This window comes from Zootermopsis nevadensis, unplaced genomic scaffold, assembly GCF_977971745.1.
Source record: "Zootermopsis nevadensis isolate Lab colony 2312 unplaced genomic scaffold, Znev_1.0 Znev_ptg000005l, whole genome shotgun sequence".
Taxonomy (NCBI): Eukaryota; Metazoa; Arthropoda; class Insecta; order Blattodea; family Termopsidae; genus Zootermopsis; species Zootermopsis nevadensis.
The window spans coordinates 3,878,722-3,895,684 of NW_028259137.1; the positions used below are offsets into that span (position 1 = coordinate 3,878,722).

The 16,963-nt window shown below is 37.7% G+C and overlaps 1 protein-coding gene across 5 annotated transcripts in view; it reads right to left on the reverse strand.

Annotated features, from left to right (window-relative positions):
* LOC110841259 (neurotrimin) overlaps nucleotides 1–16,963 on the reverse strand; it is a 497,850-nt gene that overhangs the window by 31,624 nt on the left and 449,263 nt on the right. For all 5 annotated transcript variants that reach the window (XM_087343406.1, XM_087343407.1, XM_087343405.1 and 2 more), the window contains one exon: nucleotides 15,987–16,280. In XM_087343406.1, the coding sequence (XP_087199532.1) occupies nucleotides 15,987–16,280 (294 nt within the window). The remainder of the gene's footprint in view (nucleotides 1–15,986; nucleotides 16,281–16,963) is intronic.

Sequence of the window (16,963 nt, forward strand, 5' to 3'; positions counted from 1 at the left end):
TAAACGTCAAAACGTCCATGAAAAAGCTTGAAAAGTTTAACTCAGTCCCATATGGGCTAAAAATTGAAGTCTGATTTGAAGTTTATTTTAATTTATTACACAAATCGAAAATTAAATAATAAACAAAGCTGCCGAGAGGAGTCAAGGGGGGAGGAGCCACTAGCAGTATTAGAATGCACACAGAAACACACATGCAGTAAAATAGATTTGTTTTGCTTGCAAACCTGTGACGAGGAGTTCATTTTATTGGCACAGTGGTGTGACGTGCTGACGTTCGTTAGAAAACCTTTTAATAAAAAGTGTTCTGTTGGTCGGAGTTTGTTAAACGTACCTCGCATCTAGAATGTTCAGACGATGTTTGCTAGAAAAATACATTTGTATCGTAGTGTTTATTGTGGATGATAACACACGAAGCGTTCATCAAAACACACACAGAAGTGTTAGGGAATTCGTTTCGTCTTAATAAATTCTTGAAACCACGTTCATTTAAAATTTATGCCAGCAAAATATCTGATTACTCATCTTAAATTTATAATTATTTTTTCTGGAGAGTTTAATTTACATTATTTGTACAAGAAGTATAGCAAATCACAATTATATTTGATATCAAAAAAAACACTTTGAGTGTTACGGTTTTAGTAAAGTATAATTAACGTAAGGATTTTCTTATGTCTGTCATAAATCTAAAACCATTTGACTGATTTTGATCAGATGTTACACGGGAGGTCCTTGAACCTCGGTCCCGCCCGCCATCTGTAGGACAGGATCAGAATTTGGCGTTTAGAAATTTAAATTCATACAAGACGTTCCAAAATTGTTACGATACGAGTACAATTCCTTACATTTTATAAATTTACTACAGATTAAAACATTATATCGAGAAAAACTCCTAAAATAAAAGACGTACAAATTTACAGAGAACATCCTATTTACGTCCATACTTGAAAATGTTGGTGCTAAAAATTTCTGGTGAAATTGACCGCATTTTCATTTTACCTTATGCTGGGCGTTCACTAGACTCTGTGTACCTTTCATTTCTTCTATTTGTTTAGGCTGGCTGTCTGGCAGGTTGCCTAATCTCTCGGTTCGTTAGCTCCAAGCATAACGACACAGTTGTGCCAACCTAACCTTTCCAGTTGGTCCAGAAACAACGTGGCACCGCGGCGTATCTGTGCCTCTAAACACATCTCATCGTTGAATGAACGTACACAAGTTGAAAATAAATAAATAAATGTTATAAGAGAGACGGCAATGATATTCAATAAAGCTTGGGACATTGTAATCCTTTATCATAACAGTTTCAACACAGTAGGATTTAAGGTAAACACGGCTGTGAGTCCGAAGATGGCTGTAGCCCCTGTAACCTGATAGAAGTTTACCGACGTTTCAGAGGTCCCTGCTGCCTCCATCATCAGGGCGTTACTTAAGAACGACATGTCAGCGTTAAAATCAAAGTATTTATTTATTATTATTTAGTGTTCTGTGTGACGACAGGTCCATATGAACAGGATCCTTCCATCCTTTTCTCGGACTGGGACCTGTTCATATACGTTCTTGGCAGATGATCCAGAAGTGGTTTGCCATTGCCTTCTTCTGTGTGTGAATGGAGTAATTGTTGGGATGCCACGGAGGAAAACTCCGTGTTGCCTAGACCACGGCCTTGCCCAACACAAGTTATAAATTCGGGCACCTCCGGGAGTCGAACCCGAGACCCCAGGATTACAAGGCCAGCGTTCTAACCGCTAGACCACCTCATCTTATTATTATTTAGTGTTCTGTCTGACGACAGGTCCATATGAACAGGATCCTTCCATCCTTTTCTCGGACTGGGACCTGTTCATATACGTTCTTGGCAGATGATCCAGAAGTGGTTTGCCATTGCCTTCTTCTGTGTGTGAATGGAGTAATTGTTGGGATGCCACGGAGGAAAACTCCGTGTTGCCTAGACCACGGCCTTGCCCAACACAAGTTATAAATTTGGGCACCTCCGGGAGTCGAACCCGAGACCCCAGGATTACAAGGCCAGCGTTCTAACCGCTAGACCATGATAGGATTAATAATTATGATAATATTAGTATCAGTTATAGGCCAACGTGAGAGGATGAGAGACGAAGTCGAGGGGAGTTTATTTATGGTTTGTTTAACGACACTGTAAATAGCTTTGACTACATAGCATCGGATTCTAAGTTTAAAAATGAATTGGAATTGGAATCAAGCGACCGTGGCCTACTTTAAGACGACAATGCGATATAAACCTTGAGAAACTGAGGATAAAAACGAAAATCATAGAATAAATGGTCTCTGTGCCGATATTTTAAACCGGGACTTCCAGAATACGAAGTAGTAGTCATGTCAGAGTTACAAGACGGAATCTAAAGTTGGTTTTTGGAGGTGCTACCCGTAGAAGTTTCATTTGTTGTGGTGTCCGAACACTGGACTTCAATGTTCCAATCCTAACACTTCATTATGATCTACACTGCAAAAGGCAGGTCCAAAATTCAATGTCTAAAACACGTGTTTAAATACAATGAACTTTAAACGTTCCATAGGCTATATTGTGTGTTATCTTATGCATAAAATTTAAATTCTGTATGTTAGCTGAAACCTAGAGGACATACGCAGCGAATTTTACCAAACTTAGCATGCTCATTCTTTAAGAAAAGGAAAAATTGTCCTTAGTTGCAGACGGTAATGGTTGTACTCGCAGCTTTAAAGTTAACGAAAACGCAGAAACCTCCCCCCCCCCACAAAAAAAACTGCCCTGGGTTTGAGTCTCGGTTAAGATGTTGGCTTTAGGGATATCTGATGATATTTAACGAAACATAACGAGTGATTAGGCCTACACGCAATAAATATCGATAAGAAATTCAAAAAATTTGTCAGTAAGAATATAAATGAACGAACATAGTTGAGGTATAAACCTATCTGTTAATTGGAGACATATGAATATATTCCGCGGAATAGAGAGTTAAATCTTTGACACTAATTACAGGGTAAGAGGTCTTTAAAAGAGAATGACACGCACTGTACCTAGAACAGCCCAAGTTTTCGTATCTGTCCACGGCTTCGATTAATTAAAATAGCAAGACAATGTCCCCGTCTGACAACGAAGGCAAAAAGCCCGAAGGCAAACCTGAAAAGTGTCTTTAATGAAAAGGGATTTCATCCAAAGTGGGGATGTGGAGTGGCAAAGCTGCCATGTTTAATTGAATGACATTAGTGCCAGCCTCGGTCGCATTCAGCACCAATAGACGTCCATCTCGCGGTCCCAAGACAGGAATTTGACAGTCTGCTGTAATGACTAGGTACTGAAGAACGGTGACGAGTAGAATCGAGGGGAGTTTCTATGGCAACTACACGTGTTGAACAGTGTGTTACTTGGGGAAACCTGTCACGTTATTTGGGGGGAGGAGATGCTGGTTACAAAATGTTTGAAGAGGGGGGCTAGACTCTGTTCCGGGTCGTCGAAACAAGGGTTTTTGGGAGTGGAAAACAGGAACACGAAGACAGAAGAATAAGAATGAGTACAGAAGAGGATAGATAGACAAGGTCTTGGGTATGGATGGTAGATATTGGGGTTTGACTTTGCGGGCTCAAGTTGGTTTCGGGTGACGAGAGTGTGTGTGTGTTTGTTGTAGTTGGGATTAGAAACACGTTGTGTTGCGTCTTCCATAATGTATTAGAGTCTGAAGACACAGCTAGCTCTGAGCCTGTGGTGTGTGTGTGTGTAGGTGTTATGGTGGTGGCGGTGGTGCCCGGGGTAGGGGGGTGTTATCAGCACGATGGGTTTAACTGTACAGCATCACCCTCCTTGTAGCGCGTTACCATGGTGTTCCAGCTTCAGGAAGGAACTGGAGTCGGGTTTCAGGCGTAAGGTAACATGAGAAACATAAGCTAAGCAACTGTAAATGTTTCCGTCCCCCTTAATAAAGCTTCTTGTTCAAAAGGTGGTGATGTCACAAGTAATTTGATATAACGTTCATTTTATATATATATATATATAAGCGTAAAGAACGTCCTCAAACAGTTATTCTATACGATCGCTGTTAAAAGCTTTAAAAATTAATAATGGAAACTTTTAAGGGAAATTGAATTAAATCCTCACATTAACGTTAATCATAATAATAAGATTTGACCATGCTAATTTGGTAATCCAGAACAGATCGCTTTAGGACGCCACTTTAGACTTTTTATTAAAATATAATAACGAAGACGGTATTAAAATGTAATACGCACGTGAAATGGCCTCTAAACAGAAACTTTGACGTCAAAACTGCAATAATGTATTCGCATACGTCATATTACAACAAATGAATAAAATTAGTTATATATTTTATTTATAGTATTTATAATTAATTTAATGACGATATCAATAACGAATAATGATGGGATAAAAAATACGATCGCAGCCACAATTAAGGTACTATTTTTGGAACTGCCTGAAGGTATTTAGGAAAACCACGAAAATCTTACTATAGGATACCCGTCTCTCGGCGGTAAGTCACCAATGTAAGTCCCCGTGTTTTACGTCACGTCTACAGCTCCATATCTGCAGTAAAGATTTACAAAATATACAGGGTGAGTCGAAAGTATGTTTGGAAAATTTAAGGGAATGTTCGGTGAACCAATACAATAAAGAGAGTTTCTATGAAAATTTCATAATTTTTATAAGGTGATGTAAGTATTCTATTTACGTCAAACCTTTACGTAAATGAACAACGTTTCGACGTTCGAGCTCAAATCAAGTTAATTTCCTTTACAGGTATTAGACCTAAGTTTATAATATGGTATTCCAGATTACCAGACCTCATGGATCCGTAGGTGGTTACCAAAGTTTCTTAGAAGTGAGACCAACATGTTTTAACCCTGTAGAAAATAATGGAATAAGTTTATATCGATCGAGCAATGACGGAGAGCCGACAGTGGGTGGTCCTCCACATTTGGGGCTGGACGGGGAGGTAAACTCACAATGAATGTCCAGCATGAATATTAAACATTACCTTATGTGGTGTCCTGTGGCAACGGTAAGGAAAATTTGGGTTCCATGACAGCTAAAAAATATTCTTTTTGTCTAAGGGACTTTTACCTACTTTGTTCCACGGAGATAGTTATAAAACTACTTTGTATCCTCTGTGGACCTTGTAAAATGAAACGCATGGATAGTTATGCCTGTCAGCGTGACTCAAAAATTCTTTTAACATTTTCTAGTTTGATTCAGTGGAAAACAAACGCTTTCTCGTGTTCGATTCCCGGTGGTGCCCGAATTTATAACTTGTGTTGGGCAAGGCCGTGGTCTAGGCAACACGGAGTTTTCCTCCGTGGCATCCCAACAATTACTCCATTCACACACAGAAGAAGGCAATGGCAAACCACTTCTGGATCATCGGCCAAGAACGTATATGAACAGGTCCCAGTCCGAGAAAAGGATGGAAGGATCCTGTTCATATGGACCTGTCGTCAGACAGAACACTAAATTAATTTAATTAATAAGCGAAAACGTATATTGTTTCATTAAACCATAAATTGATAACCATATTTTATTCTCACATAATCTTGTATTGTCAAACATCACAGATGTAGCTGGACGGGATACAATGGTATCAGTGCGAGATATATCGATCTAAACACGGAAAGTTTTAGTGAATAGGGCCAGAGTTACATGCCCAATTTATAATGTAATTGTTTATCTCTGAATATCTTCCTCCAGGAGAAAAGTATTCTTGACAAATGTAACTTTTATAAAATGAATTAAATAAATGACCCATGGAAAAGAGGGAAATTTTATAACAAAAACGTAACACGCGAAACAAGACAAACGAGTAACTTCGTGAAGCATGAAATTTTGCTGTTAATCTAAAAAAATCCCCTTAAAATGACAATTTTTTTTTTACAAAACTAGTTCATATAAATAATCCGATGGTTCACCCGTTAAAACAAATTATTAATATTAAGAAATATTATAGGTGCTACTTACTATGTTCTGAATGTCTAGTACGGTATACAGTGAAACCCTCCTCCAACGAGGGTTCTTATAACGCGGATTTAACTACACGAGTAAAAATATATGCGAACAATTATTTTCCGAATTCTAGAAATTCGATTATACGCGGTCTGGCGAACACGTTGTAGCAGCATACGAAAAATATCAATGCTGTTTTGAAAGCTAAAGTCTTGGTTTGTTTTTCTCATCGTATGTAAGAGTGTAGTTATTAAGCTCAAATGTCATCCCTCGATTTCATCCCCTCTACGTCACAAAAACTGCATTTAACCCGAGGTCTCAGTTTCTCTTATTCTGTTACCATGGTAACTTGTGTCTGTATTTTGCTGTTTGTGGTACTGTCCTTGGACGGCGTTATGGAATCAAAACGTAAATGTAAAAGTCATGACGAAGCAGAGAAGAGTTGTAAGTTTACGACACTAGATGAGAAAATAAAGATTCCAGATGTTTCGCGTATGAGGGCAGATGCAGTTGGAATAAAATTCGCTTGACATTTTCAATGCTTAACTTTCCGATTTATTACATTACATAGTTTGTTCATAAATATAATCAGAGTATATTTAAGATTTTTCTATTTAATTACTTCAACTTACAATGACCGCGTTCCCGTATCACCATTAATCCCACGCAATATTAAATTCGTAGAACCGCGGATTCACCGAAAGCGCGTCTTTCGAGGAAGTTGTCCCCCTGTTTTGGACGGGGGTTTACTAACATTTCAAAAAAAACTGAGATTCGCCTTCCTCTCGAATGTTTAAAAATTTATAACTTTACAGTATAGTTACAAGAACCCAAGAAATAACCAACACTGTCGAACAAGAAAATAAAATTAAAACGAGGAGAAACGTGTTTCTTGCAAAAACGATTTGTCAAATACATGGATCACGTAGCGTAGAACAGTCAAGATAACTAAGTGATGTACTGTGAAAGGTGTAACAGCATTTGCCCTTAAGAAGTGGAACAGGGACTGTCTTAAATCGATATATCTCGTTCGTAAAATGGAAGAGGTTAAAATATACCTTACAGACTTCTTCCCCGTGGTATAGGTACAAGGACATATGTTCTGGATCAGAAAACAGTTTAACCTCAGAAATAGCTATGAATAATGGATAGGTGGCAGGAGTGGAACGTTTGAAACGACTGAGAAAATTTGCTAGAACCACTGATCTGGAATGTTTTCAATTAGGTTAGGTTAGGTTGGGTTGGGTTAGGTTAGGTTAGATTGGGTTAGGTTAAGTTAGGTTGGGTTGGGTAAGGTTAGGTTAGGTTGGGTTAGGTTAAGTTAGGTTGGGTTGGGTTGGGTTAGGTTAGGTTAGGTTAGGTTGGGTTAGGTTAAATTAGGTTGGGTTAGGTTAGGTTAGGTTAGGTAACCGGTGATCTTGACCCAAAGGACATTAGTCGTCAAGGATACCAGAGGGTGGTTCACTAGGTCCAATCAAACAATAAGCTCATCCCATCACAGACGAAGTAAGAAGATGGCTTTCTTCAGGGTTGTTGCGACGTTTAGTATGATAGTTTTTTACCGACGTTTCAGAGATATTTACTTTTTTCATCATAGGGGCAATGGAGACCGCAAGTAACTTTAAAACGTCGGGAAATATGTACCAGACAAAACGTCGAAACAGCCCAGAAGATGGTCATCTTCACATTCGCCGCCTTGAGAACTTGAAATCTCATAAAGACTGAGGACGTCTGAGAAGATGTAAGATACAGGAGGGAGGAGACAATTTAATAACGAGGGGATTAAAGATTTGTGCTCTTATGAAAATGGGAGGTAATATTAGAGGGTCAGAATAGATTACAGTGTCTCTCTTAGGAAATGGATAACCACTGTAATCGTCATGGGGTTCATTACTTATTCTTTCCGCGAACGAAAATTTATCAAAATTTGAGGATACGGACTGCAGTCACATGACTGAGAACAGGGGCCAGTGGCGACACCTGGCAAACACGGTACAAACCATCGAATTGTGCAGAAGAAAGACACTTTATTGAATAGCTAGGCCTCCATTTGATGCGTTAGTTAAGATGAAATATAATCAAAAATTTTGTTAGTTCAACTCTTCACAAACGTAATGCATTCAAATTAACTTCAGTACCAACAAACTATTTTGTTCAGTATTAATTTTCCGTATGACGTAAGTCTTCTGGGGTTTGACGCCCGTGAAGTCAAGTCGAAGTTCATCAACGTTTCTGTGGTCCTCGCTGTGTCCATAATCAGGGCTATCGACGTCTGAAACCAGACTACACAGCATCAAAACCCAGAAGACAGCCATCTTCAGACTCTCCGCTCTGAAAACCTCAAATCATAATTAATTTTCATACGTTAGACCAATTATAAGTGAGGTTTGACCTTTAAGATGGTAACAACTGACTAAAAAAAATACCTATTTTGGACTGATGTCGTTTTACGTAGAAACCCGTCAATTTTCAGTTACTACGGTATTTTTTATTTAAATTTAAACACCTGAAGGAAAGGAGGTCTCATGCTTCGTAATTTATTTCTCATATTTCTTGTTTACTCTAGAAATATGAGAAGCTTTGACTCAATATTCTTTTGTATAAATCTGATGAACATTTTTGCATTTTACGTTGAACAATGCGCGAGTCGAGAAGTAATCATTTCGTAATGTACGAGGTCATTAGGCTGCCTTCTTACATCACAAGTATCATTTTTTAGCTTCTTCAGAATTTTAAGCTTGTCCACGGTTTTCGCGAAAGTACTCGATGAATGATTGGAATCGAGTGTCAGAATGCCATTGATACATTTATACCGAGCACAACGAAGAGACATCCAAACGCCAGAGGTAGAAAGAGACGCGCGACTTTGTCACTAGAAATGATTTATCACCAAATATAACAACGGCTCGGCCCCATAATTTCTAGCTTCTTTATATTTTCTAAGACTTTCGCTCTCGTTCGTTTCTTCTGTCATCCCCCGTCCTCATATGACTCACTAACTCCTCTTTCGGTTCATACAATATCCTACATAAAATTTCTCCCCTACACATAGTCGTTTCAGACCATTAAACTAATCGAACATTGTCTGTCCCTGCCTTAAACCTCGTAGAATTCTGAACCGTTTCAGAATCACGATTTACAAGTTGAGAGAAATCGGGTAGAATACAACAGAAACATATATTACCCCGTAAAACATCTCAAAATGTGAGTGACAAAATCTCTGGTGTATACATTATACATGCCCATGTGATGTTTCGATTGGTTAATCTTCTACCATCTTCAGGTGTTTTGTTGTCATTATACTCACGTGTTATCATGATTTTACTCTGATATGAGTTTCAACTGCCCCTACTTATTACTCTGTAGTATGGGGAATTACGTGGGCTTGAACTCTGTGATTGGCTGACTGATAACATGATCTGTTGTTCTAACAACAACAGAATCTTCTTAAGATATCTGCCTTCTCGGTTAACTTGAACCTGATGATGAAGGCAGAAAGTACCTCTGAAATATCGGTAAATTTCTCCCTGATGATGGAGGCAGCAAGGACCTATGAAACATTCGCAAACTTTACCAGATTACACGGCGCTACAGCCCAGAACAGAGCCATCTTTGTATTCAAAACCGTGGGAACGAATAATCTTACCATTTTCCTGGTGATCTCATCAACCTTATTACTAATCCAAAAAATATTTTCCGCCTCGCATCTAGACCTTCTTTTGTTTTGTTTTTGTATATAATAATGAAACGTCTCTAAATAAACAACACAAATATGAGCTATAAAATGATTCGCTGTGATATCACAGATAATGGTGGCGGGATTTGTACCTGATTAACATTTAGGTCCATTATTTGCTATTGAACGCGATCTTTTTGTATAAATTCGAAATTTTTGGTACGTACGGTTATACTATTGCGTGTTTGCATGATCATTTATACCTTGAGAAGAAATATACCAATTTACAGCAAACTTAGCACGGTTATTCTGTGAAACCACAAAGAGAACAAGTAACTACCGAAACGTCGAAAAACTTTCCTGAGTTCGATACCCGGTAAAGGCGGTTAATGTGGTTCTGAAACTAAGCACGTTACATAAAAAACCATGTTTATTTCATTTTAAACTCACAAAAAATCGAGTGACAAATCAGGATGTAATGATTTTATACAAATCTATTCAGCTCCAATGTGTTTCATTGCTGAATGTTTCCTTTTTGATGTTTCAAATTCATGAGAAGGGAATTTTGTTGATAGTGGCTTTCACGAGGATTTTTTTGGATTTTTACCAGTGGGCAAGTGAAATATATAACCCATCACGCACACGCGTACATGCGTAAGAGGCAAAGAATATTGCATGAGTGGTTATTGGTATGCATGCACTGAGCTGTGCGTAGCATCGATACGGCCAGTTAGGCAACGTGCATACACGAATTGTTGTGCGGGTTGCTGGAGTGAGCACAGCCAACCACAATGCATTCGGCAAGTTGCGGTCGCCATAGCAACGTCTCGGCATACCTACAATTAAGTGCCGTAAGTATGAAACGTGGGCAATCCTGTAGTCTCTCCAAGAATCGAAATCACTGTACCCTGATTGAAAATTCATCATTAAACTTGCAAGCACCTGCAATGCCATCCCCTGTCATTTATCTCAGGAAATGTGGTTGGCTTTCTCTCTGGACGAGAATAGAAATGTGGTAGAAAACATTTATAAAGAAAACGTCTGTTGGTTTTGTAACGTAATCAATCAATCAATCAGTATGTAACAGTACGTTACCAAATCTCACTGAAATCAGTATCACGTATCAACAATATCTTGTCAATCATTTTGATGTCGAATCACACAAATTTACGCAAAACTCACACGTGTATCTTGTTCATGTCGACATTACGATACATAACTATACATTATATAATTTTCTTCTATAAAATTCAGTACCACGTTTAAATTCCATTAGATATAATTCAGTTCAAGGTATATGTCGATATATGTAAGGATTCAACCCTGAATGTAGAGGCAGCATGTTAATAAAAGATGGTAGCAGTTTACAAGACTGTATGGAGTTACTACCCAGAAGATGAACACCCATACGTTCTCTGCGATAACATCAGACTTCAATTTGAGGAGAATTTTCGTGTATTTTGAGTTATATATTTTGGCACATCTCGATAAAAACTTTACATTAGATTTACGTGTATTACGACGTAATAGTAGGCCTATCGAGTCACATTAATCTAATTGCCACTTTACAGAAAGGCTTAAATAGTATCTTCTGAGGGTTTTTTTTAAATTTATCCGCCTGACATAATAAACTTTTATTAAACTATTATTAATTTTAACTTACATTAATCCATGTTAAGACCCATATTACTGGTGGTGGACTAATATAAATAAATATGAGAGGGCAGTCCTTTTACGCAGTTAAAGGTGGAATAAATCGAGATAGGAGGTCATTTTGACTATTACTTAATGACGTCTTTATAATTTTATACGCGCAATGAAAAGACTGACAGCTCATGAAAATCAGGTTGATGTGTCCTTCTCGAAGAGAGTTGTAGCATAAGTCTGTCTGATCCTCTAAGTTTTAGAGGGATGTACTGCGTATTTTATAGGTTATATTAAGGGGTGACTCAACCCCAATTGGCCTTCGACCACTCTGCCTCTGTCTGACATCAATGTTTTTAAGAAATATTTCCAGGGCGGGGACCCAGCGCTCAAAAGAACACCTCCCACGCTTGACCGGAGCCCTGAGCTCTATTAAAGACGTATATAAGAATTTGGGCTTATCTCACTTGAATGAAGGAAGACGTTTCTAGTAGGCTGTGTCGGACACTGCTTCTATAAAAACTTAAGATTTAGAGAAATCTAATAGACTATTTAATATAACGAGGCTATTACGTGCTTTCATTCGAAAGCTTTGTCCTGATTACACGCGTCGTATTTAAGAAAAACACGTTCTTTGCGATTTTATGAGTACATTTTTTGGTGATAACTATTACACAACACATTTCAGTAACTCCATGTAACAGAATCCCTCTCTTGAAAGTATTAATGCATGAAACCGAATGAATTCAACGCCTTTCATGCAAACTGCATAATGTATGAAAAATTGTATTTGAATTATTTATCGTTTTGAAGCTTTATATAATTATATACACCTGAGGATGGTTCTTTTAGGAACTGAAACACGTCGTGAAACATGAAAAATGATGGTCTAATGTAAAATCGAATATTTCGATAAAGAACATCATTTAATATTTTAAATATTTTAAATGTTAATTAATGTAATATTTTAATATTTAATAATAATTATTGTGATTAGACGGACAAGATTTAATATATACTTATTATATCACAATATGACGCAACTTTACCATCTTATGAAAATCCAAGTCAAATCTCGTCATACATCATCCGGTTGAGTCGTACTTTTAATGAACGAATATTTGCATTTTTGCAGAAATAATTACAAAATATCATCTATTAATTACGGACACTATTACTAATATTCACCTTTAATTAATCAAGAGCAAATAGAAGCTGTTAATTTCCGTCTTACTACGACCTCTCTCTCTCCCTTCGACTTCAAATGGATTAAGAATCTGAGAAATTGTTGTATTCACAGATCCTACAGTGATGTTGCATAACATCGAACTCCGATCTGTACAATGAGAAGACGGCTTCTTACAGCCCGATCTACGGCACGTGATGATAGAACTCAAACTAATGTTACATTTTATGAGATGATAATGTTAGAATATTACATTTGAATTTATATCGATTATACACCTGAAGATGGTTCATTGAAAACCGAAACATGTCGTGAAACATGAAAAATGATGGTCTAATGTAAATCGAATATTTCGATAAAGAATATCATTTAATATTTTAAATATTTTAAATGTTAATTATTGTAATATTTTAATATTTAATAAGAATTTATTGTGATTAGACGATTAAAATTAAACAATTATAAACAATGTTACATTTTAGTTTACGATTAACTCAAGGGGAAACGAAAAACACTGTTTATCACTACGTTCGACCATGTTGACGTGAAACAACACTGAAACGTGACAGTGAAATTTTAAAGTTAATTTATGCAAGACCAGTCAAGTTTCTCGTAAGTCCGTGACGAAGGTTTCATCAAATATATCAGGGCATTAATATGTACGAAGGATTATAGGATAATGACTTTGTTTCTGTGAGAAATGCCTATTCAATTGTCAATTTTTTCATAACAAATCCTTCGCAGACTCTCACGAAACTGGACACGGATGACCAATGTCTAATCCAGGGGTGAGGAACCTGTGGCCTTATAGGTCCTTAAGTGCGGCGTTTTGACTTAATCAAAATTTTACAGAACAAATCGTAATATTTTTATTAATACATGTTGCAACCAAATATTCAAATGCTTTCCAAACAAAAACAAGACACAACAAAGTCATTAAAAGATTAGTTAACTTTAAAATTAACAAATAGTTTTTATTTTTTGAAATTATTTAGTACATAGTAGTTAGATTTTTACAAAATAATGTACATTTTTAAGTATATCTATTTGAAGTTTCTTGAATGGGGCCTTATTTGAATACAGCTAAATTAATGCGGACTTCCAACATGAAAAGGTTCCCCACCCCTGGTTTAATCACATGTTAAAATAATAATAATTTATATTTTCCTTTTATGTTATGATTTATTCACGAGGAAATGTAACCATTTTGTATATCCCTGCTTTAAGCCATGTTGACGAGAGACAACATCGGATCTTGGGGAGTTGTTTCTCCGAGAAGAAAGTATTCTGGAAATAAATATCGGCTGCAAGAGATAAGGAGAAATGAACGTTCTGAAAAATGGAGCGCGATCAAAGTTTTCCTACACGGAAAGTTTTCTTTTCTCGGAAAGCGAGAAAGACGAAATGTAAGAGATGGGGGGGGGGGAGGGGGGAGAATAAGTGGAGCCCCATAAGGGCATGTCTCCAGAGGTTTCCTTAACTCTCAGTTAACGCAGTAAAATCAAGTGAAGGGATGTTCTGTCGCCTGGCGTCGTAACAAAAAAACATCTGACATTAATTTAACTCTCGGAAAGACTCAAAGGCCTGAGGTTTGTTCTAAACATCCCCACATCCGCGTTGAACACAAAGGAAAGGAATCCGAATTTACATGACATCTCGAAGATTATCAATTCAGCTGTAATAACATAACTGAACAGCGTTTAAAAATGTAACACTCATACAGATAATTAATAATATTAGACTAGTGGCGACATCTGTGATCAAGATAATGAATCAGCAATTTTTTTTTCTGTAGGTGAGCAACTGTTAGCTTGCCACAGAGAACTCTGCTAAATGGAGTTAACATTTTTCAAGACAGATATTGTTTTGTGAATCGTATATCTTCATTTAAAGACACCTGGTCTCTTATCTAAAATGATGTTAGCGTAAGAATTTACGGTTTCAATAAACACTTATTTAGTTTAATTAAAAACTGAATTTTTATTTTGGCGTTTTGCAGATTGTCGAAATCGTGAATCCCAATTTTGAAAGGCCCTGCCGATAAATTACTATAGATGAGAACAAGTTCAATTCAATCGGCCACGGCGTTAGGATATTAGTATTCCGGGCCAATAGTACCCCAGCTCAAATTTATTTTTTCAGTAACCAGCATAAACAAACACTGTAATCACAAAATCCATGTGCCAAAATGATGAATACATAAATGTTTAAAGTTTTTTTTTTGGTTACGTAGGAGTTGAATTTGCTAACTTAAGTATTATAGAAAGTCGATAGCGGATTTATACGTCCGCTGTACGAAGCCGCAGGCCAGACTTAACTCCGTCTTGAACGGTCTTAGCTGTGGACCAGGTAAAGTTGGATTTAAGTTAAATTACACGGCTGATACACGTTAATTCACTGGACCTACAACTGTACACGGGACAGTCGAATGGGGGTCCACATCGGAGTTGGTATAATACGTCAGAACAGTCCTCAAGTTAGGATTTTCCTCTACTACGAGAATGGTAAATTAAATAATGGTATATTTATATATTTTGGGACCTTATACAACGTATTTATATGACGTATGATAAGAAATGAGGAATAATTATTAATAATGTTTGATTTAAAAGAAGATTCCTCGCTAATCTATCCTACATCACATCAAAATATCCTGTAATGAACGTTAAATAACACGAAATACAGTGCTGCCACTACACATCAACGTTAGGTTTCGTCTGTGTCAATACAATTCTCATGACATACACGTTGAGTGTCATTTTTTAAAGGCCACAGGCTGGTTCCTTTCGGAGGATAAAGTATTATTTATGGGCGAATGGTATCTTAGGCGAAAATATAATTCAATATGTCGTGTGTATCATTCCGAGCATTGAACTCTGCGTAAGGTCCAAACGTACGCCTTTGAGAGGAGAAAATTTTTAAACGGCCGACGACTATTTAACCCGGTCCAGCCCAATATAAAATGTATCTTCAGATATGTTACTTGTACCCCACTTAAGTCAGATTTACTTTTATTCCAGCCAGAATGAAGCCCGATCGATTGAAAATCTGCCCTGACTATCGTATAATTAATACACGCGTATTTCAATGTCATTAATCATTGAATGGACTATTTAACGACGTTATAAGAAACTCTGAGGTTATTTTTGGGTTTTGAGGAACGGTGAGAAGATGTCGGATGCCAAGTCTACAAGGTTTTATCTCGGAAGTATTCCTCGGAGTGGGCACATACGAAAACTCCGGCGAAAATCAAGTAGGTGAGATTTCTTCCGGAGCTCAAATGTGTGACGAGCGTAGATTTTGTTTACGAAAAAAACTAATGTCTCCAGTAAACCTGTTTGACTGCTGTATTTGTACCAGGACAAAACCCAGGCTGAATCCAAACATAATTTGGATAACCAGGCCCAGGCCTTCGGGGCCAAATCAGGCAGAGGCCCGAGGTTAATGCCCGGTGTCGAGCAGACCTCTACCGGAACGTAACATTACAAACAAAAAAGCGATTTGTGATGGCTGGTACTCACTGTAAAGCCTTATGATGCCATCTGTTTCGCCGCGCGGGTTCTTCGCCACGCACTTGTACGTGCCATAATCTCGTTCCTGTATGTTGCTGATGGTAAGTTTCATGTGCGTCTTGTAGGGAGGCGAGCCGACCGTGTTCTCCGCCCGATACTTTCGACTGTCGTGTATCATGTGGCCGTCCTCCAGAGTCCAGTAGTTGAGCGACGTTGGATGGGCCTCCGTGAAACATTCCAGCGTCACGCTGTACCCCACCGGCGCCCCCACTAACTGGTGAGGAATCCACAACATCGGAGGAACTGAAAAAAAGGATAAAACATCAGATCCCGGGGTTACCACACGTAGACCCTTATGTTACGAACCTTACCGAAGGACCTACTGCCTTCATATTTTCACGCCCACGAATTCAATAGGTTCTCCGGAGTGTTGGAGCAATATGTGAGCTTTTAGGAGCGGTAACACAGGAGACCGCTGTCTAAAGATCTTGCCCAAACGAGCTCTGAGCATGCGCTAACATGGTTTGGTCCCCCAAGACTAAAATACATGGGAGCAACAGCGGGCTAACTCACAAAGTTGGAAAATGTGAAATAATGTAATCTCACAATCACATGTGTTTGTATGCAGAGATGATATATGATTTTTTTAAAAAAAATTCCGTCTTTTGAAATATTGCAAAGTGGAATTAGAGCAATTATGTCTAACTTCATCTGTTTTTTATTTTTATTTTTAATAAGGTGGGTTAAACTACTGTTGATTTCAGGTTTTTACTTTCAAATTACTTAATTTACTAATTAGAAGCATATCGTAACAATATTGGGCGCTTTACTCAAACCTATAACAAGAGACTACGTAGCACAGCCTCGCTGTTCGCGGGGTTCGCATTCTTTAAAATTCCACGTGAACTGTAAAGCGTAGAACGTAGAGGGGAAAATGGGGTTATGGCAATATAAATAATTAATACACAAAAAAACATTATTATATC